The 23,322-nt window shown below is 37.9% G+C and overlaps 1 protein-coding gene across 1 annotated transcript in view; it reads right to left on the reverse strand.

The window, feature by feature from the left end:
* The window catches only part of GUCY1A2 (guanylate cyclase 1 soluble subunit alpha 2), a 317,332-nt gene that overhangs the window by 266,426 nt on the left and 27,584 nt on the right, over window positions 1–23,322 (reverse strand). The window contains exons 2-3 of the mRNA XM_023208016.2: window positions 20,013–20,074; window positions 12,493–12,614 (exon numbers count right to left, since the gene is read on the reverse strand). Of these exons, the coding sequence (XP_023063784.1) occupies window positions 12,493–12,614; window positions 20,013–20,074 (184 nt within the window). The remainder of the gene's footprint in view (window positions 1–12,492; window positions 12,615–20,012; window positions 20,075–23,322) is intronic.

Raw genomic sequence — 23,322 nt, forward strand, 5'->3', positions numbered from 1 at the left:
GGGAGGGGGGAGGGATTGCATTGGGGAGTTATACCTGATATAAATGATGAATTGATGGGTGCTGACGAGTTGATGGGTGCAGCACACCAACATGGCACATGTATACATATGTAACAAACCTGCATGTTATGCACATGTACCCTAGAACTTAAAGTATAATAAAAATAAAAAAAATTAAAAAAAAAAAAGAATAAGGAAAATAGAAAGGTTATAGAAAAAAACAAAAAAAGAGGTTAATGAAAAACAGTCTGAAGTGCTAGAATTGAATGAAGAGGTGAATGAAGTCTCATAAAATGTCGTGGGGAAGCACACAGAACCAGAAGAAAAAGTAGAAAAATTATGGCAATTGGGTATTTTTAGTCAAAGTTTTCCTGGGCACTAATCACTCAGTGGAGTAACTCCTAAGAGTCAGGATCATTTGTCACTGTTCTGTTTGTTCTTTGGCTGAAATCCCTCTTGATATCTTCTTCATAAAGATCCTAAAATGACTCTGTACTTTATGAAAGCTCATAGACAAGTTTAAACTTCCCTTTCCTATTACATTAACAAATTCTATTGCCCATTTCATTTTCCCCCTAGGGTAAGACTGTCCTCTGGGAATTAATAGGATTTCTGGTCCTAATGATAGTAATAGTGGACAGGAAAGTGTCATCTAAAGCTCTCAAGTAAAAAAAAAATCTAGCAGTAACCAGGCATTTTATGAAAACTATGCATGATCCATTATTTCTGACATTAGTTTGAACAAAACCCTATTGCATGTCATTGTGGAATTAATGACATGAGATGAATAAAGAGAGGGATTTATCCAGAACTAGGTATGCCCACTTATACATAAACAGCAGAAAATCGGAAAAAAAATATGATATTCTAATTGTGTGACGCAAATGATGGCAGTCTAAGCCGGTAATCTAAGCCAGCAGTTATCAGCATGAAGGAGATTTGGCAAAGAGATACAGAAAAGGCGAAAGGGAGGAAAAAAGGAAGGAAGAAATGAAGGGAGGGAATGAGGGAGGGATAAATACAGAGCATCTAGCAAAAGATAAATACAGAGCATCTAGCAAGAGGCATTAAGCCTGTATCTGGAAGACAAAAAGCAATGAATGAAAGCAGAGCCCCAGTTCCTGTGTGGGATTCAGAAATAGAACTGAAGTCCTGAAGAGAAGTAGGAATAAGTCAAAAGAATTGGGTGGAATACAAGGCAACAACCCACTTTCAGAAATAAGACAGAAAGTGAAACATAGGATTTTAGAGTACCAACTAACAGCAGAGGTGACTTGGTATCAAATGTCCTAAGAATTGACTACAGTTTCTTAAGCATCCTTGTCCAAGAGCAGGATTAGACTCGGAGTTAAACTGCTAAAAGTCATGGGTGCATACTAAAATTATCTAGAGAATATATTTTTAAAATACAAAGTTCAGGTCTCTGCCCTAGATATGATAAATCTGAATATCTTGGTATAATGTCTATAGACCTCTTGTATTTATTAATGTCTCTTGATGATCCTACTGTACAATCACTTGTGGAATGTAAGGTTCACTGATCTAGAGTCTAGCATATACATAAGTACTTTTGGGATTAGGATTCAGATCAATAATGCAATCATATTTCCTTAGGAAGAACAAGAGCATAAATGTATAAATCTCAAAATTAAAATTGGTATTTTCAGAGCTGGTTTTTCCTCTTTTACTTATCTGGCTCTGGACAATGTTCAATCCTGACCATTATGTAGGAGTCAGGAATTACTTCAGTATCCTTGCTTATGAAAATCACATGTGTTTCTTGTTTAGTTGACTCCTATATATATGCTTTACCAGTTTCTTTTCATGCCTGTCACCAACTGGAGGTTCTCCCTCCATTCCATCAATGAGTCATGTCTTCTGTGGGGACCTACACTGGTTCTTCTAACTGTCCTTTCCTACCAGGAAAGTGAAGTCCAGTCCTCACATCCCATACCATTCTCTACCGCCTAACAATCTCTCTACCCCACCTGATCCTAGACCGTAACACTGGTACATAACAGTGTATAAGCTGCCCACAAAGGCTAAAATAAAATTCATTTATAACACAGTGGAAAATTCTGACAACTGCTTCCAAAATCTACAACTTCTTTCTTCATATTGGAAAATTACCATCTCTCAAGGTTAAGATCAGACTTTGTGGAAATATAGGAAAAAACCACAATATACCAGGAATTGGAAGTTAGGTCTCAAACTTATTAGATTTGAAGGAGGTGTCACTTTTACTAGGTACTACTATGAGTATCAGAAATGGGAAAAGAGCACTCCAAAACACCTATAAAAATCACCCACAATACATAACAGTCCATAGCTCCCCTCATGGAAAATTTAACATATGGAAATCTTTAACTGAGCAGACTCAAAGAAAATAAGAGACTAATATTTTTGCTTTTGAAAAATGGGACTAACAGTGGGATAATAGGGGAATTTACCATATATAAAAATCTTAATTTGTATAACATCTTTATTGTGACACATAAAACTCTACTCATCAGATTAATTTAAATAAATTACAATAGAAATGCTGTCAAAAGCACTTAAAATTGACTGAAGAACTGAACTCAAGACTAATAAGAATGACAACTTATCTAGCATAGAACCCAGGATGTTTGAATTTAACTCTATTTTTACTTAAATTTTCATTAACTGTCACAAGAATTAAAACAGAAAGTTATTAACATCTGTAGTTGAGTCAAAGTTAGAGTTATGCATCAAAGAACAATGAAAACAGAACAAAAACACTATGGACAAAAACATCAGCTTCATGCATAGGAAATAATTCATTTAATTAACGAAAGTTGTAAAACACAAAAGAAAAGGGTTGGGGGAGAAAGGAAGGTGGTATGCTCACTTGAGCTAAAAGACTAAAAGAAATAAAGACAAAAAACAGTATTTCAAAAAGCAAAAGTGACAAGTCACTATAAATCTGCTTCATGAGATGGCAACAAAATAAGCTATGAGTCTGACATATGAAATGATTACAGGTTCACAATCATGTTTCTCACATGGTAAGGGAAGAATAATCTTCCTTCTAACTCAGAGAAAAAGCAATAACAACAATCACCGTTTGGTAATAGAAGCAGTGGAGGGGTCAATAAGTAATGTAGCAGGCTCTACCATCACAGTCTCATAGTTCAAACACTGCCCTCCCCACAGGCTAATGGTGTGACCCCATGCAAGCAGCCTGACCTGGCTGTGCTTCCATTTCTTCTGCTCCAAGTCAGAGATAAGTGTTTTTGTTTTGTTTGTTTTATCCAACTAAGGAGTTTTGCAGGTTTTAAATGGCAGTAATACTATCTTTGAGAAAAAAAAATAGAAGAGTTTCTAGGAAATTTGAGAATTTTGTTATATGAATGTATTGAGTAAAGGAGCTTTAGTTAAGTGAGTTTGACTCACTGGCTGTTGATAGTGTTGAAAGGAATCTTAACTCAGGCAAGCTGGGGATTAGGAGAGCATGTCGATATTAACAAAGACCATTTGTGGACATCTTATATTTCAACATCTTCAACAAATGGGACCCTGTTGGTTATAGCACCTCAAAATTACACTGAAATTCCTCAAATATTTCATTTCCCAGTGAATAAATGCTGAATAACTCCATTCCAGGAACTTATTGTTACTAAGCCAAAGAGAAAGAGTCTACCTATTACAGTAGTATCATGGGCAATCACTGCTATCACTAATAAATTTTTAAGCAGTTTCTAAATTCAGTCATAATATCAGGAAAAATATTTAGAATGACAAAACCGGGCGGATCACAAGGTCAGGAGATCGAGACCACCCTGGCTAATACGGTGAAACCCCGTCTCTACTAAAGAATACAAAAAACCAGCCGGGCGACTAGTTGGGCACCTGTAGTCCCAGCTACTTGGGAGGCGGAGGCAGGAGAATGGCGTAAACCTGGGAGGCGGAGCCTGCAGTGAGCTGAGATCGGGCCACCGCACTCCAGCCTGGGCAACAGAGCCAGACTCCGTCTCAAAAAAAAAAAAAAGAAAAAAGAAAAAAAAAAAAAAGAATGACAAAACCAGAAAACGAAATTCTTAATTACAGGTGGTATATGCAGAAATTGTAAAGAGATAACAGGTGCTGCTTTTGTTTATTAAAATTTCAAGGAGGAAGGCACATGTATTAGAATGGCTAAAATCTAAAACACGGAAAATATCAATTTCTGGAAAAGATGAAGAGCAATAGGAAGTATCATTTATTGCTTTTGGGAAGGCAAATGGCGCCGTCACTTTGTAAGACACTTTGGCCGTTTCTTACAAGGTTAAACATAGTTCAACAATTGCACTCCTAAGTATTGCACTACATTTGAAAATGTAGTCTACACAAAAACTTGCAATTTAATGTTTTATAGCAGGTAATTCATAATAACCAAACATGGAAGGAACCAAGGTATCCTTCAATCAATGAATGGATAAGCAAACTGTGGTACATGTTAAATGGAATATTTTTTGGGGGGGAGGAGGTGGGGGGAAAAGAATGAGCTCTCTGCCAAAGACATGGATTAATCTTAAATTCACACTTCTAAACAAAAGGAGCCAGTGAAAAGGCTGCATACTATATGATTACATTTATATGACATTCTGGTAAAGGCAAAACGATAGCATGGCAAACAGATCAGTACTTGCCAGGGATTTGGAGGTGACATGGGTTTGAACAAGTGAAACACAGGGGATTTTTTTTTAGAAGAGGGAAAGTATTTGGTATGATGTTATAATGGTAGATATATGACATTATGCATTTTTCAATACCCATAGAACTTTACAGCAGAAGAGCTAAACTTACTGTATACAAATTTAAGTGGGTGTGTATGTGTGTGTGTGTCTGCATGTGTGTTTAGGAGGTCAAAGTATCACAGGATGGAAGACTATAATGAAAGAATCTAGCTGTATTATAAATATATGGAAAAAAAATCTCACTGGAAGTGGTGGGGTAGAATGGTGCTTACCTAAGTAACCCTGGAAATGACTGGACATTATAAAACTTTATACATAACTACATACTCTCAAACTGCCCATAGGCACTGTATTTTAGTTGATAAAATTGTTTCCCCGGTAGCTTGTGTTAACAATTCTGAAACAACTATAAACATACACTGGAATTCAAGAATTCAGTAAATAGATGGCTAGAGGGAGTCAGGTTTCTCCTTGTTAGAAAGGAGGATATAGACAAGCAAGGGGGAAAGGTTAGAATGATCCATATGGTAACGGAGTAAAGTTGGAGACATCAGTATGAACTCAATTTAGCATATGATGATACATATAAAATGTTTATAGATAGGCATATATATGAGTTAGTATACACACATATATTCTTTTGCTCTGTTGGCTGAGAGGGCGTAGAAGCAAAACGGCCCAATAGCAATGAGTACAACCAACGCCCAGGTCATGGTTTCTAATAACATTCTCCAATAAAAGGTATCAGGGCTCCTGAGAGAAACAGCTGATTCTAGACTGGGGCAGGAAGTATGAAAGATGAGTCTGGAACATCCTATAGTGTGGAAAGTAAGGAAGTGCTCAAAACACACTATGCACACACAGACACACACAATATGGGCATGTGCCAGGCCAATGATGGGCATATGGGCACATACCAAAGTAAACACTAAACAAACAAAAGATCTGACCGTACGCTTCAAAACTGTCAAGGTCATCAAAAACAAGGAAAGTCTCAGAAACTGTCATAGATAAGAGAAGCTACGGAGATAAGTCAACTAAATGTAATGTGGTATCTGGAATGAAATCCTGGAATACAAAAGGGTAAAACCTAAGGATATTGAAATAAAGCATGGAATTTGGTTAACAATAATGTATCAATATTGTTTTATAAATTGGGACCAAAGTACCATATTAATGTATGATGTCAAATGGGGAAAATGGGTGTGGGATATATTAGAACTTTCTGTGCTATCTTCACAGCTTTTTTTATAAATCTAAAACTATACTAAAACTGTATTTAAAAAAACTTAAAGGGAAAGGAAAAATAAACACCACCCTACTGAAGAGTTCATAAAAGAGAACAAAAGACAACCTGAAGAATTTAGGAATGTGAGGGGTTGTCCTCTCCTCACACAAAGAAGAAGTGCTAGACACAAAGCTGCTAGTGACAGCGAAACAATGCTTTAGAGACACAGAAACAAAAATTTCAAATTAAGAAAAAGGACTGCCATGATTTTCCAGCAAAAAAGAAAAGCTATGTCTGGAGAAATTTAACAAGACAAACAGGGAATAGTCTGTCACAAGATTCAGAAGAAAATGTTCCTAAAAGACAAAATAATCTAGGAGAAGAGGGAAACCATGGCACATTCCTACTCAATACCCAATAACCAAAAATGGAAGTAACCAAGGTATCCTTCAACCAATGAATGGATAAGCAAACTGTGGTACATGTCAAATGGAGTATTTTTTCAGGGGAGTTGGGGGAAAGGAATGAGCTCTGTGCCAAAGATATGGATTAATCTTAAATTCACACTTCTAAACAAAAGAAGTCAGTGAAAAGGCTACATACTCAATATCCTTGTAACTTCTAAAACTGACTTGTATAACTTAAGCATATGTTTTCATTATAGTGTTTATCCTATACATATAGGAAGCAGTGTCCATACACAATGGTCTCATTCTTTCTCAGGACTACCTACTGTATCTAATTATTTCAGAGAAAGTATATAAGCAGAGAGCAGAAAACAGAAGTTTTATCTAATTTACACACAGCCACTACCTAAAGTCTCATTTAGAAATTGTTTAATAACATTCTATGATGACATTCTTAAACTTTTCCATTAAAAGAAATCAGCAACATCAGAAACACAGTCTTTTTGCAGGTTTTGTGCTGGACTAGCGACATCTAACATACGAGGCCAGCTACGTAGCAAGATCAGCTTGAAATCTGAGCAAAAAAACTGGCACAGTGTTTACTATAGCATAGCTAAGAAAGCATGTTTGTGTTGTGACGGGAAACACCATCACCCTTAGTGTATTTTCAACACCTAAAATTTAAAGAATAATCCTAGTTTCTAAACTGAAATGATCCAAATTGCAATGAAACTGCACTTTCCTCAATGCTGACAAGAAGTTTGTCTCATACAAGCAACTATCCCAAGTACATTTGAAAGAGCAATGCACTAAGCAAAATGTGACATCATGACGAGTCTAAGAATTCAGAGAACCGGAAAGATGGTGTGTAATTAGCATCAGAGGAGTGATGACACAGTCAACAACTCTGGAAGGCAGCACAAACTAGTGAGAAGAACATGAGGTTTGGAATCAGACTGAAATGAATTTAAATTCTGCCTCTGTGGCTTGTTAACTCTGACCAAAGACATCAACAAGTTAGTTAACCTTGCAAAGTATGTTTCCTCACCTAAACAAGTAAGCAAACCTCATGCGTCTGATGCAAACATTATTTGGGGAATATTCAATAATAATAAAAGCAAACATTTACATTCCATTTGTTTGTTATATACCATGCTGTTCTAAGTATGTACTTAATATAAATTAACTCATTTAACCGTCTTAGCAACTCTAGGAAGTCTGCAATTATATTATCTCCATTTTCCAGATGAGAAATATGAGGTAAGGAAAGATGAAGTCAATCATCCAATGCGTACAGGTAGTAAATAGCTGAGATGAATTTTCAACCCAAGTAGTTTGGCTCCAGTCTTGCTCTAAGTCACTACATTATAGTAACATTATTAAGTTACTTCCCCTCCAACCACCTTAATTCCAATTCATTTTAGTAAAATACAGAAAATATTTACTTTAATGAAAGAGGAAATTGATCAGTTACCAAGTTACAGTAACAAGAACTATATTGGCAGAAGTTATTTATTGCTATTAATATTAATTCACCAATAAATATAGTAAGTTGTTACTACACTAACTAGTTCTCCAAGATAATATGTTAAACATATTCTAATCTGCTAAACAATTATATTATTTAGAGTTATTCCCAGAAAATCCCCAAGTTAGTCTTAACCCTAACCTTAAGCTAATTCTTCACAATTTTATGACCAATTAAAAGGCTCCTAAATACACATTCCAAATCGCAGTGAAACAAAAAAGTATACACAAGTTGACATACAAGCAAAACATTATGACTTAGAAAAAAACAGAGAGTTCCATACCAGCTAAAGATTGTGGAATCAGTGGCATCTTATAAATGATTTCACAGTATTTCAGGATCCCTGACACTAAGAAAATATTGTGCGGAATAAGCCCCAAAGGTCTTTTCCTCTATCCTCCTTACTAGCCCTGTACCAGCAAAATAATCCCATGATAACATTGCTCCGATTCTGACTTAAATGTGTTACGTTTCTAGAGAAGATAAAGCAACACTCTGACAGAGAGAGACCTTTAAAACAAAGAAAACATTAATGAATACTTTTCAGAACTATGCACTTCCTGACTATTTTGAGAGGAAATGCACTTCGCAAGGGCAGTATAAAACTATACTTTGAGCAATACTTAGCAAATAACTGATGCTTCCTAAACCTGCAAATCTTTATATGCTATAACTCTTCAGTAAATGAATTAACCTAGAGCTCTCGTTTCTATTTGTTCTCTAAACTACTGTGGGAAGTCTTTTTCCTACACCCCATCTCCCTCATCTTGTAGCTTTTAGAGCTCTACAACAACTGAAACACCCACAACACCCTTAATAGTATTAGAACTTGTTAAAACTGCAATAGTCATAACCTCATTTATATTTAACTTATTATGACAAAGGAGACTATGCAATTTATCATCCTTCTTCCTTAACTCTCCTACTCATTTTGTCTCCCTGCCTATCACACTATGTAACACATAGGAACAAGTAGCAACATTTCAGCAGAAAACATGGTACACATGCTTTAATACATGCTTCATTCAACCATTACAATTTCCAAGAAGATACTAATGTTGCCTCACAGAACATAAACACATTTCTACTATTTAATTTGAGCTAAAAATAGGCTTTGCAGATTAGGGCTAGAAAAGATTTTCTATTTTTTGGACAACTAAAGTTAGATCATTTTGGTATGCAAAAGATATTACGTACCAAATAAAGCAATAAATTTAAATGTGAAGTCCTCCAGCAGGGAGGGCACTGTCTACTATGTTTCTTTGCATGGCCAGAGTTTCAAGGGCCCAGCCTCCATTATCACAGCAATTGCCAAAGCACCAAAATGTGGTGAAGAGATGGCAAGAAACAGACCACAATCAATATCCGTAATTTGTAAATGATGAGACAGAAAATAGAAACAACCAGTTGCTAAGCCAACAAAAGGGAAACAGAGAGCAAACATTTTGATATCTGAAAGCAGTTCTTTCCCCTTACTCCAGAGGCATGAACCACCCAGTAGGGCACAACATGCACTCCCAGGGAGTCCCACGGAAGAAGCGAGAACAAATGCGTGGCAGAGGCATAACAGGTCTTCTCCAACTCACTTTCTCCCTCTCTTTAGGTCCTCGTTTTTATTCCATGTCACCCTCTAAATGCAAACTTCAACCTGAAGAGCCAGTAAATGACCAAACTTTCTAGAGGAGTTGTTAATACTAAGTAGGTAGAAATGATCATTTTGGGCCGGGTGCGGTGGCTCAAGCCTGTAATCCCAGCACTTTGGGAGGCCGAGACGGGTGGATCACGAGGTCAGGAGATCAACACCATCCTGGCTAACATGGTGAAACCCCGTCTCTACTAAAAAATACAAAAAAACTAGCCGGGCGAGGTGGCGGGTGCCTGTAGTCCCAGCTACTCCGGAGGCTGAGGCAGGAGAATGGCATAAACCCAGGAGGCAGAGCTTGCAGTGAGCTGAGATCCGGCCACTGCACTCCAGCCTGGGTGACAGAGCGAGACTCCGTTTCAAAAAAAAAAAAAAGAAATGATCATTTTGGAAGGAGAAAAATTGCTACTATGATCACATTTTGTGATCTATGACTTCAAGTCTTTTTTGATGATGAAGTATAAATAACATACAAATAAGTGAATAAACCACCAATATTCTAATCACACTCCCCAAAGGTGATAAATATAAACCATGGAGTTGGAACACTGCCTTCTGCCATCCAAAAGAAAGGTTCCCAGGCATCAAAATTGTTCTTAACTTGATTGAAATGCTATTTTCCTGTGCCACCCTCCAACACCCTCCCAAAAAATAATTTTTTTATGTGGTGCTTTTCTGTCCAGTAAGCTAACCAATTCTTTCATTCTCATATATGATTACACAAGAGAATTTAAACACAACTTTAAAAAAAGATAAAATCTAAGCAAGCCAAGATTAATCATAGCTCCGTGACTTGTTAAAAACAAAGATTTTACTGAATATGACCACTAAAGCTGTCCTCAGAGCATCAATATATCAAGATTCTTAAAATACATTATTCAAGGAGAACAGCTACCTCTTAGGCACATAATCATCTGTGCCAGCATCTGGTTGGCAGGTGGCAGGCATTAAACGTTAATCTCCAGAAATTTAAACTTTACAAGATTATGCTTTAAATCTTGAGAACAACCTATCATTACTTAGAGGAAGAAAATAATCAGACCTAGTATCTCTTTGGTAAAAAAAAAAAAAAAAAAAAAAAAGTTAGTATTCATGGAAATCTAAACCCTGTTACACGATCACCTTCTAAGTTATAAACACTTCACTTACCCTAATGTCATCAGGCAGCACATTGCCTGCTGACTTCTCACTCACGACTTATTCAGCATCTCAGGGCAACCTTCGAAGGGCAACTAAACTGTGCTGGGCCAACAGTGTCCCCTGGTGGTCACCATTTCAAATTGTTTGACCCAGGGTTTCTTTCTGTGGAAATTCTGCACACTCATTTACAAGCCACAGTCCAACTACCTTTAGCACCCCAGTGTAAGCATTATCTTTGAACACCTCCTATTCCCTCTAACTCAGTGATTCTAAAACTAGGGAGCATCAAGAAGAAAGATGTAAGGGTCAGGAAAATGCTTAGAAACTGGGTCAGGAAAATGCTTAGAAACTGGTTAAGAAGCAACTTCTCAAAATATTAAACATCCCTTCACTGAGATTCTGATACAACCCTTTTAGTGTGGCATCATCACCCCACCCCTTGAAATCACAATGCATTAAGAGAAATAGATGTTACTGAAAGGAGAGTCCTTGAAAATATAAAATCAGAAAACTTTAAACAGCTCTCAGGTAATGTCTCTTTTAATCTCACCCCGATTTTCTCCAATCATAAGATTTACTTGGGTATTGTCACATCCCTGTAGTTGTTCTAAGATTAAGGTGATGAATCTTTGGCCTCCTTTTCACTACCCATCACCGCCCTGCATGCTGTTATAGATGTTAGACAAACCACCAACATCTATATGCCTCCCCTCACAAAAAGGATACATTTTCTTATTATTCGATTTTGTGTTTACAAAAGTTACCTAGGATGAAAATGTAGCCAACTGGCGGCTGGATTCCCAGCTTGAATGTAAAAGAAGTCTACCTCTAGAAGTCAGGCATGTTTAGAAAAATCTGATAGACTCTTGGGTTGGGGTGACCTGGAAATTGTTTGTAGGAGAAACTGAGATGTCTCCAGGGAAAGTACTTTAAAGGAAAAGAAAGAACATGCAAACTGGTTTGCCCTATTCTCCATCACCTGACCCCAAAGGAGATTCTGCATTCTGTGTGGAGTCACTCACTAAGATTTGTTATTCCCCACTAGCACCCTCCAGCACCCCATGGATTCCTATCTGGGTCATAAAGAAAAAAGGATTCTAAAAAGAACTGAAAGAGAAATTTCTCACTAGAAACATCTGTAAGACATCAGGAAAAAAAAATATTTCTTTTAGAACACTTTGCATGGAATACAAGGTAGCTCTCACATACCAAGAACTTCAGGTAGCATGGTAGAACAGCTCAGTTATGGTAGCTTAAGGCTGTATGATTGGAAACAATCTACAACACTACCTTTTAGCCATATTGAAGCATCCAAAAACAGCCCCTCTGCCATAAGTACAAATACCTTTAAGATGGACACTCCCCCAGCCCAAGTAGGGCAAAGACACCTCAGTAGATGACCTGCTTCACTGACAAGGCCACAGAAAGGAACACTGGATTGTAGAGTGTTAAGAGTACTTGTGGGCCACCCTTCTGGCCCAACCAGGACCTCCCAGAAATAACAGAGTATGACTGAGAGTAAAAAAAAGATCCTACAACTTGAGCTGAGAATAAGGGCCAAAGAAATATGAATTATACAAAGCTAATACTATTCACATGTTAATATTTGAAATTGTTTCCCTGGAATTTAAGTATTTTTGTTTTGATGTTTTTCCATCTCTAAGTAAGTGGCATGCAAGCAATTTCCACTCAAACATCTTCAGGAGAGTTAACACCCATCACTTCACAAGGTCTGGGTCTCAACTTGCCATATTCTCCAAATCTCTCTTTGGTAGAACATGAAACATTTCCACCTTGACATTCCCTCTCTTTCATTCTCTCTCAATCATATAAATATATAGTTAATATACCGAGTATATTAGCAGTACACTGAAGAATTCCTGAGACATCTTCGATTTCTTCTTTGTTGGAGTGTTCTGCATAGGAGCATCTGTTAGAGATATTGTGGAAATTCTTTTCTGCATCCCTGTAACTAAGAAGAAAACAAAATTAGCATAAGGAGAAATTTTTGAAAGCATCTGCGAATGCAACTCATATACATACGCACAAGCACACGCAGTCTATGCTTTCATCATAATCACATTTTAAAATAAGTGAAGTTTTGGGACATAATTCTGGCGTAACCCACCATTCACATCAGCATTTGCAGTGTAGACCTGGAACTGAAGGCAACTGTTAACAAGAAAGCTATGTGTGAAAAAAATTGAGGAGAACGAAAAATATATCAGCTTTGTATAGCTAATGTATCACTCTATAAGCACGTCATCAAGGCTAGTGATCTGCTTCCCTAAGGAAGCTGCCTAGAAAAGGAAGAGTTAACAATGTTAATTTGGTGTCCTGGCATTCCACAGTGTTGAAAGTAAACACACCATAACCTTTATCACAGTCAAGAAGATAGCAGTATATGCCAGGTGCGGTGGTCCACGCCTGTAAACCCAGCATTTTGGGAGGCTGAGGAGGGTCAATCACAAGGTCAGGAGATTGAGACCATAGACCATCCTGGCTAACATGGTGAAACCCTGTCTCTACTAAAAATACAAAAAATTAGCCGAGCGTGGTGGTAGGCACCTGTAGTCCCAGCTACTCAGGAGGCTGAGGCAGGAGAATGACGTAAACCTAGGAGGTGGAGCTTGCAGTGAGCCGAGATCACGCCATTTCACTCCAGCCTGGGTGACAGAGCAAGACTCTGTCTCAAAAAAAAAGATAGCAGCATACACCTAGCAGAATTTGAGTCATGGTCTTACCATTTTCTATCTGTGAGATCTTGGGCAAGTAACCTAATCTCTGTTAGTCTAACTTTCCTCTCCCATAAAATGGAAGCACCTCCTAGAGTTCTTGTGAGGACTAAGTAACACAATGTCCGTGTAACTGGATATTGACTGGGAGTTTTTGAGTTGCCAACGAATGAGAGCTAAGACAAAATAAGCTGAGGACATTAAAGGCCAAATCTTCCCACATTCTAAAGGGGTAGCCAAGAAGACCAGAGCTCTTCTTCAGGACTTAAGAGGAGACTAAATAGCCACTGCCCCTGTCACCCTACCACCGGCTTACAGAAGCAAAGGAATAGAAAGACTTCAAAATAAAATCTTCGGAAGAGTCAAGAGTTGGCCTAGGAAGAGAGTGCTATTGCACTTTCCCCCCTCCCCTCCTAGAAAAGGAGAAAAGGGGAGTGTTCCCTGCAGACATCCAGTTGGTGAGGGGGATCCATAGCTGGTAGAGATTGGGGATCTCCCATCTCATTCCCCAGTGAACGTCTGCAGAGGCAGTGGATTTCCTGATCATACTCCCATGTCTGACTGACAAAAGGAAGAAGACTCAGGAGAGAGTCATTAACAAGGAAAAGAAATCGAGAAAAATTGGGAGCAACCTAAAGGCCCACCATTTGGCAGGGCAAATATGTGAGTTTCTCATGGGTTATGGAAGAGAGAGGCAAGCTTGAGTTTTCTGGTTGTCATGGTGCTCTTCCAATCTAGAGGCTACCAGCCAGGGACAGGGCTCCCACTACCAAGACCAAGAGAGTGAAGTCCTTAGGTGCGGGAGCTGTGGCATCTGAAGCAGTCAGGGCAGAACTCATATATGCATCCTAGTGAGGGCATCACAGCCAAGAGAGGACTGCTACAACCCCAGCGAATTTAAAAAGGCTCCTGCCATTTTCCATTTCATTCATGCTCCAACCAATACATCAGAAGAGAAAGGGACCCAGAAAGGAATGGCCTGGAGAAGAGGAGTGAAAACCCACATCATACACTCTGTCCTGCATTCCAAGTCTCTTAGGCCAAGGCCTGACCCAGACAGGGAGAGGAACATTAGAGTCATATCCAATTAGGAACATTGGATATGAGAGTAAAGATTTAAATTGGCCTGGAGTGAACTTCATAATTCTTGGAAGTACTTAGAAAACAGAGCAATCTGTCTAAGCTAATATCAAAGGGGATGTATCCTAGCATGTTTGATGTGAGTGGAGGGAAAAATAAAATGGTTTCATGTTTGTATACCTCATTGAGATCAGACTCCAATAAACCAGTTAGGCAAAATGCCTACCACAGTTTCCAGAATGCAGGAGTCACTCAAAAGGTGGAACAGGGAGCACAGATGTTAAACACAGGCAACCACAGGGTTATTTTTAATTCAACCTCCACCATTTTTATCAGAATGACCTTAAAAAAGTATTTCTTTCTCTCAGCCTCAATTTCCTCAACTGTAAAATGTGCTTAATACAGTACTCTTATGCAATATGTTTAGGATTAAATAAAAGATGGAAGGTGCCCAGCATATCTCCTCCAACACAGTAAGCAACCAACATATATTAGCTTTTGTCTAATTTGTTTATGTTCAAAAAGATATAGTTTTTATATGTAAATATATGAAAAAAAAGCTAGATCATTTTTAGATAAAATAATTTAAGCCACAAAATCTGATCATGATAGCTTAAGTAATATCCTTGAAGTTTGTTTCCCAGAATAATCATAATTCACCCACTCTTAATTTCACTTCTAGTGTTCTACTGAAATTATTCTGGCTTAATTTCTCCTCAATTGTCAAAAGAAAAAGAGAAACAGAAGGTTGGCTGTATAAAATAAACATAGGGCTCACATTAATAATTGGAGCAATACAATTTAATTTTAGATGACTATAAGAATTTCTATCCCAGACTAATATGAGTTTGGCAACAGTCCTACCCATGATATTAACACAACAATGCTTATTATGGCAAAAAAAAAAAAAAAAGAATAAAATGAGTGGCATGGTTCTGAATACACATTTCTTTATTCTTTATTGTTTAAAATATATAGTGAGTGAACACTGTATCTCAGAAAGATTATCACATCTCCCACAGCAGTTTACTGAAGAAATCTGTGCTTCATCTACACTGCCATGGCAATCCATTTTTGTGAGCCATAGACTAGTAGGAGTCATATAGTACAAATATGAGTGACAGCAATTGAGTCAAGCCCTCTAGAGATGGAAATTTCAGTCAAAAAAAGAAAAAAAAATCAACGAAAAAGTGTTCTCTTTAAGAAGAAAACTGTTGCTAGAACACAAACTGGGCATCTTCAGCTCCGGATGCTAAACAACAGATTCTAAACTTTAAAAGTCCCAGCAAAGACAGGAAAAGATTGCAGCAGGAGGATAAACTGAAGACAATCAACAAAAGTTGAACTGCAAAAGAGTCATTTACTAATAGTAGTAATAATAATTCAATTCATTTATTGTTTAACTTTATGTACCAGGTACTATGCTAACTACTTTATGTAATTATGTGACTTCGCACATTATTATCATTAAGATTTCATTTAAACTTCACCACAATACTGTTGTTATTCCCATTTTTAAAATGAGAAAACTGAGGCTCAGGGATTTCTCCCCAAGATTATTCAATAGCAATCTCCCCAAGATTGAATCCCCAAGATTCAATAGCAATCTCCCCAAGATTATTCAATAGCAAAGCTTGACTTTATGTCTAGTAATTCTCGTATGTCTACTTACAAAACACAATCTTTCCACAACATACAAAGAGAAGAAACGGCACAAGATAATGGCAAGAATTATATAAGAAAAAAAGTACTATTATAAACAGACATTCCTCCATCCTCAGTTTCTTTTAATTTCTAAAGTGAATCCTGCCTGTCTCCTACTGACCCCTTCTGCTTCTCACTAATCTTTCCACCCCGCAACACCCAGAAAGTCCATTCCCTAGAAGTCTGAGTTAAAGAGCAACTAACACAAAGATGCACACTCAATACCCCCTTACTTATTCTAGGTGAAGGAAAGACAGTGCTATGGGAATAAGAAGCTCTCCAAGTGAGGATGAATATGTAGAGTTTATATAGCAATCAAATTTTCCACAAAGTCAACCTGACACGATTGGAGTTTGAGGTAGGTGATCGAGAGATGCTTTAGATGGGGGTGATCAGGGCAAGCTTTCCTGAAGAGAAGACATTTTAACAGAGATCTATATGTATATAAAGAATAAGTCATGCAAACATCTGGGGAAAGAGCATTACATAAAAATGAAACGATACATACAAAGGCCCTGAAGCTAAGGTTGGGAAGTTGAGAAACCAACAGAAGGTTGAAATAGAGTGAAAAAAAGGGAAGTGGAAAGGGATGAAATTAGAGAGGTGGGCAGAGGCCAGATCACAGAAAGAATTTAGACTTTATTCTACCATAATAAACCATTATATAGTTTAAAGCAGGGGGTTCAAAGTGTGATGCATGGACAAGCAGCATCAGCATTACCTGGGAACTTGTCAAAAATGCCAGTTTCTTGAGCCCCATCTGAATCTACGGAATCAGAATCTCTGGGAGCAGGGCCCAGTAATATGTGTTTTAACAAGGCTGGCAGGTGATTCTGATGCACATTAACATTTGAGAACCATTGGTTTCATGTAAGAAGGTGGCATGATCTAATTTTTTATCATTTTGCTGTGGTGAAAATACATATTGGCGGACAAAAGTAGAAACCAGAAAATTAGACCAGAATGTCTTGGTGAGAGATGATGACGATAGTGGAGATGAAGAGAAGAAGATTTATCACATTGCATGAATAAATTATTTTAGCACTCATTTCCCCAACTTGAATGATCTCTATGAATAAATAAATGAACAAGTGAATGGATAAATTAAGGAGTAGAATAATGTTTAAAGATAAAGTGGATGAGGTACAGAGAGGCTATCTTACTCCCTAACAGGAAGCCCCATCGGCTACTCCCTCCCAGTCCTTCTGTCTGTGACCCTTCGGAACAGCTGCTCCCTGCGTTCAAGTCTCAGTCTTGGCAGACAAAAAAAGCCTCAGAGAGTTTCTATGGGCAACCAGTATACGAATCCAAGGAGCAGAACTGTACAATCCTAGAGCTCTGATAAATAAAACAGATTAAGGGCAGAGTTTTCAAGGAAAGGAAAGGAAGGTTAGTGATTGAAGGATAATTAAGAAATTAAAAAGACAAGGGCTAGCTCATACTCTGTTACCTGTTTTGCTTCAACACCTCAACACAAAGTATTTAAATGCTGAGTTATTTCAAGACACCTTTAAGCAAGCCCCATTTCAGAGATTAGGAAAAACATCTCCTTCCCACCTCGCCTGCTGAAAAATAACTAAAATTATGCTTGTCGGCACTTACTCTCAATTCTCAATTCAGGGATTCTGAAATCTCTTCAACTGTAAGAAACACATTCTTTTTCACAATTAGAGATAAGAAGACTTAAATTGTATTTTCTTAAGAGGAACAACACACAGTTGCAAATGCTTTTTAGTTCAAGGGTGAATGATATTAGCTGCTCTGCTTTTTTGATTGTGAAAAGAGAAATAAAAAGTAGAAAGATGGAGAATAAAAGGCAAAAGAGGAAGTTGGACAGGAAAGTCATCAATGAGAAAAAAGGCAAGAAAGGGGAATAGTCAAGAAAGGCAAACGTGGCAAAATTGCTGCCAACAGGACCCCTTTGTCTTCATCAGCGTGAATGCAAATAAAGTCAGTGAGCAAAGGTACTTCAAGTCCGAGAAATCAGCCAAAATCCAAGCAAAAATATGCTAATAGGCCTATTTGAATCAGGCCAGACATCAGGACCCTTCTTTATTCTGGTGTCAAACTCTCCGTTTTCTTTATACTGTGTATGCAATAAACAGAACTAGGAAAAGACCATTCATGCAATGGACAAAGAATTACCACAGGCCATGTCTACATAGGCAGAAGGGGACAGCTGAGGCAGCTAGCTGGATAAAAGAGAACTCCCTTCATTCTATCAAAGGAGAAAAAAAATTTATGATTATAGCAATATAGTTTGGTTATCTATTTTGATCACATTATAAGAGTCCCACTCCAATTTGCCTTGAAGGCATACTTTACATACTTTAGTTCACAAATGAGAATACTTCATCAGTTATTTTATTTCAAAAGAGAAAGAACATTCATAATCCCAGAAAATGATTAGACTTTGATGATGGATATTGTCATAAAAATATTAATAATAACAATAAACATAAGAGCAAACAAGTATGTAGTGCTCACCACATACAAGGAACCACTTTAAGTATATTAATTTAATCCAAACACCATACTTTGAAAGCAGCCAAGTCAATGAGAGTGATTAAGTTTTATTTTAGGATGTGTGGAGAAAGATTATTTTGACATTCTTTATCTCCATTACGATAAACCATTTAAAATCACTAATGGCCTCAAACAAAAAGCCATCTCATGAGCTTAAATAATATGTTTTTCCTAGAACTACACTCTTGAGGATTAGTATGACAAAGTTTCAAAGCAATTCCTTTCGAAATGACAATTAACATAATCATCAAGCACTTAAAGTATATGGCGTTGTACTAGGTACCAAGATTATTTTTCCATTAAGAATTCTTCCCTTCTGTTCTGTGAAAAAAAATCACACTATACCCTAATAGCCAAAATTATGTTCTTGATCCCTATAGCAATGACTATTAGCCATAAATGTTGAATGATCCTGAGAACAGTTCAAGAAGTACCAGTTTGAATACTGACTTCTCAAAAGTTCTTAAAAGTTTACAAAGATAAATCACTGTACCATATAAAGAATACTAACAAGGTAAATTAAAAATATACATTGTCTCTTTATGTCAATAAATTGAATCTAAAAGCTAGATTGCATGAGTAAGTAAATTTAGGCTTTCATATTTGCCAGTTGCTTTCTGCCATAGCCAATGAGAGGTGTACCTCATACTCATTTGGAGCTCTCTGTTTACAAAATGGTTTCATTGAAATTACCTCATTTAATCATTACATCTAATCCTTGATGTAGTTATTATCATCACATTTTACAAAAGAGATAAAGTTACTTAGTAAAAGATCTATGTGCTAGTGAGGCCTTGAAGTCCTGTCTTTTGACCTCAAGTCTTCTTACTTTACACCACATCACAACCACTTCAAGAAATAGGCAATAATAAAGAAAAATACGTAGCACCTGACTCTAAGTAAACTAATTCCTCTCACTGAACTGTGTTAAGGCTGTAGTGACTTTTATCAAACTCTACTTAAGGATTCTAAAATCCCAAAGCATCTGGGTTGGTACCAATAAACCTTACCACATTAGTAAGGCAAAATTATACAAGTCAACATTGGAAAAAGAGAGTAAGAACATGAGAAGACCAAGAAAAAAAAAAAAAAAAGGAAAAGCAATACCAGAAAGTAATTTCATTTAAAATAATTAAGCACAAATAAGCCAAAAGAAATCACTCCAAGGGACCCCCCCAATAAGCCTTCACCCCCAACACTGTGAGAACAGAGCCACTGTAAAATAAGGTTGACCTGGGTAGCAGAAAATCACATACTCAACAGCTACGTTTGAGTAATTACCTTTAATTTTCCCCCAATAATAACCAAAATCAATTTTTACTTACCCAATAACTTGATGTTCATAATACTGCAGTGTCCTCTTGAGAGTTTGCTGTATCGTCTGAGGCTACAGAATAACAATAATAATAAAAACATATTATCAGCAAATCAGTACCATTCCCATTGTGAGCATCGTAGGCAGATAGGTGAAGCTTCTGATTTACCTCTTGAGAGTTTTCCTTCCACAATATTAACCCATTTTGCATCATGCCTTGTATTTTCCTCACAGAAACTAATGAGGCACTCAGCAATTACACAGAACTTCCCAATTTCAATTATGATAGTATTTCCTAGGAACGTTTTCTTCAAATCTTTTGTGCCAGCTATTAAGTTCAATAAAATACTCATTGGCTGCCTACAATAAACCCAGGCCTTGGGGGTAGTGGAGAGGGTGCCCTGCAGAAACATGAGTCACAGTTTTTCCTTTCCAGCATATGTAATCTGCATGAGGTAATGACCAACTGAAATGAAATGGCACGTCTTCATATTTTCTTCTACATTTTAACAAAGTTTTCAAGGATGGTCTAGCAAGCAGTGATAAATTGAGTTAAAATAGTCAACTTTATAATAAGAGGTATTTTTAAACTTAAATGATCTTTTTTTTCCCTGTTCTTTGAGGAGACTAATAAAAAGGCAGAGTAGGATGGGAAGCCAATGATCCAGGACCCACAGCCATGACTGTCACAGCAGTCAGCCTGACTTCCTCCATGTCCCAAGAGAATTCAAGCAAAGGTTCTTTCTGGAGCATACTGGATGGGCCACAAGTGTTTCAGGCAAAAAATGGGGTCTGCAACAAATATCTAAGCAGCTCATGACATTTCATAATCTCTTCTCCACAATGACTCAAGACAGAGGTTCTTAATCCCAAATCAAGAAATTAAGCAACAGAGACTGAACTTGGAGTCTCAGACTTAGAGAGTCACGAATGGGACACCAAGATCCTAGAACCTAGATTTTATTAGGAAGTTATGATAAGAACCAAGTTCTCAGTAGCAAGAGAGAGAATGTTTTAAACAACAAAAACCTGTCGTCAATTAAGCAGAAAGAAAGCACTCAAGGCCTCATCAAAACATTGATCAATTACAGCCAAGGATGAATTCTAGGGGAACACGAATGTAACACAAAGCCTTCAAGATGCGAGGCAGCATGGTAGCTTGGGAATCTCATGGGCTGCTGCTAATTAACTACACAAGCCTTCTACCTCTAAAAAGGTAATCTGCAGAAAAGGTCTAGCATAGTGCTGGTACCTAAGAAGCAGTTAATAAATATCAATTTCCAATTGCTAATCCTTCAAAGTGGCTGTCTTAAACACATATCATCTAAAGGAGACCCCAGGAGCTGGGCACTCTGACTCACACCTGTAATCCCAGCACTTTGGGAGGCCGAGCACGTGGATCACTTGAGGTCAGGAGTTCAAGACCATCCTGGCCAAATTGGTGAAACCCTGTCTCTACTAAAAATACTAAAAGTCAGTCCAGCGTGGTGGCACATGCCCATAGTCCCAGCTGCCTGGTAGGCTGAGGCATGAGAATTGCTTGAACCCAGCAGGCAGAGGTTGCAGGGAGCCAAGATCACCCCACTGCACTCCGTTCTAGGTGACTGAGACTCTGTCTCAAAAAAAAAAAAAAAAAAAAAGAGACCCAGAGGTCTATGTCAAATCTCACTTGCTCCCACTCCATGTCCACCTCTTTATAAAAACATCCAAGACAGATGTAACACTCTCCCTATCTAACACTCTTCAAATCTTTAACATCCTCCTTGGTAGGCAGTGGTTAAAGTTAGAGGAAAGTGAGCTTAAACTGAATCAAGGGCATCCACTGAGATCTACTCTACATTACCATGTAGGAGAACCCTTTCACCACACAAATCTAAGGCCTCAGATACCTACTGCACGTTAGCCAAGCCAATTCACAAATTAACTTTAGGAGGAATCAGCTTGCAAGCGTTCAAAAGAGAGGTACAGAGCAACTTCTTTCAGCAGCTGCTTTTCATTTACACCAGGCCTCAGACTGGCACAGATGTTTCTACTCATCCAAGCAGACTCAGAGCAGAGTAAATGATATGCACCTAGGAAAGAAAAATCATTCCTGAACCAAGAAGCAGTGGAATGGTTGAGAAATCTAAGGCGAATGAATCAGACATAGGGATCCTAGCACACACAGAAAGCATGCTTTAACAACCCAATCCATGACCAATCTAAACCCAATCACTATCAGTCACTAGCTCAGTACCCCTTAGATCTGGACCTCTGGCACTGACTTGGCAGTTCCTAAGCTAACTTTCCCCTTGGCAACAAGTTCAAAAAGCAGTGAATATCCACAGAGGGATGATGCTTCCAATAACCTCTGGTCACAAAACATGGAACAGAAAGCAGGAACTAGAGTGCACAGGGCCACTTAAGACCAGAATGACCTCATTTGTACAAAAGGACATTTTTTTCTGTACCAGGAAATTCCCAGTCATTAAAAAGCACATATTTGTGAAAGGAGTTAAGCCTTTTAAAGACCTAGCTTTTTTCTTGTGTGAAGCAATTACTTCCACTCCCAGCAGGAGTTAAATTTATAGTTTCCAAATACATTAAAAGGAAATGTTCTCTGAGCACATCCAACAAAGCTTCAGGTTGATAAAGCATTTATGCACTTCCTATTTCTTGCCAAACTGGGCAGGCACATTCTAATGCCCTAAACCACAAGCATAGAGGCTAACTGCACAGCATCTTCTAACTTTAGCAAGCCAAGACTGACTTCAACACACTCCCGGCCCCTCCGAATATCTTATCACCATGGATTCATTCCAGTTCTGAGTTTGTCTGATGGCCTCAACCCATGGCCTTATCAGTGAGAGACAAATTCACATAATCTCAGCCTCTCTGTCCTAAGTAAAATGCACGAAGTGAAGACCGACAAATGGGCCAAAGCCTTCCATCAGATGACTTCTGCCTCTGGGGTGGTAGGGTCCAGCTCTCAACAAACTTATATAAGTGCCCATGTATGCCAGTGATGCAAGTCAATGTAGTTCAGTGGGAATAACAAGGGCTTTGAAGACATGCAAACTTTCTATCTTCTTCTTTAAGAATGCAGCTCCATAACTGTCTCCTACTTAAGAGAACCATCCAACATTTTATAGGCCAAGATCCCAGTCCTCTTATGTGCATCTGTCCTTTTCTGCAAGGAGGAGGTTGGAAAGGTGATTTAGAAAAGAGGCTCTAAAGTCAAACTGAATTCAAAAGCAAGTTCTGTGACTCACTAGCTAGATGACCTTGGGCAATTTACTTAAGCTCTTCTGAAATAAGATTCCTTATGTGTACCTTTTTTT

The sequence above is a fragment of the Piliocolobus tephrosceles genome, chromosome 13 (genome assembly GCF_002776525.5).
Source record: "Piliocolobus tephrosceles isolate RC106 chromosome 13, ASM277652v3, whole genome shotgun sequence".
NCBI classification, from domain to species: Eukaryota; Metazoa; Chordata; class Mammalia; order Primates; family Cercopithecidae; genus Piliocolobus; species Piliocolobus tephrosceles.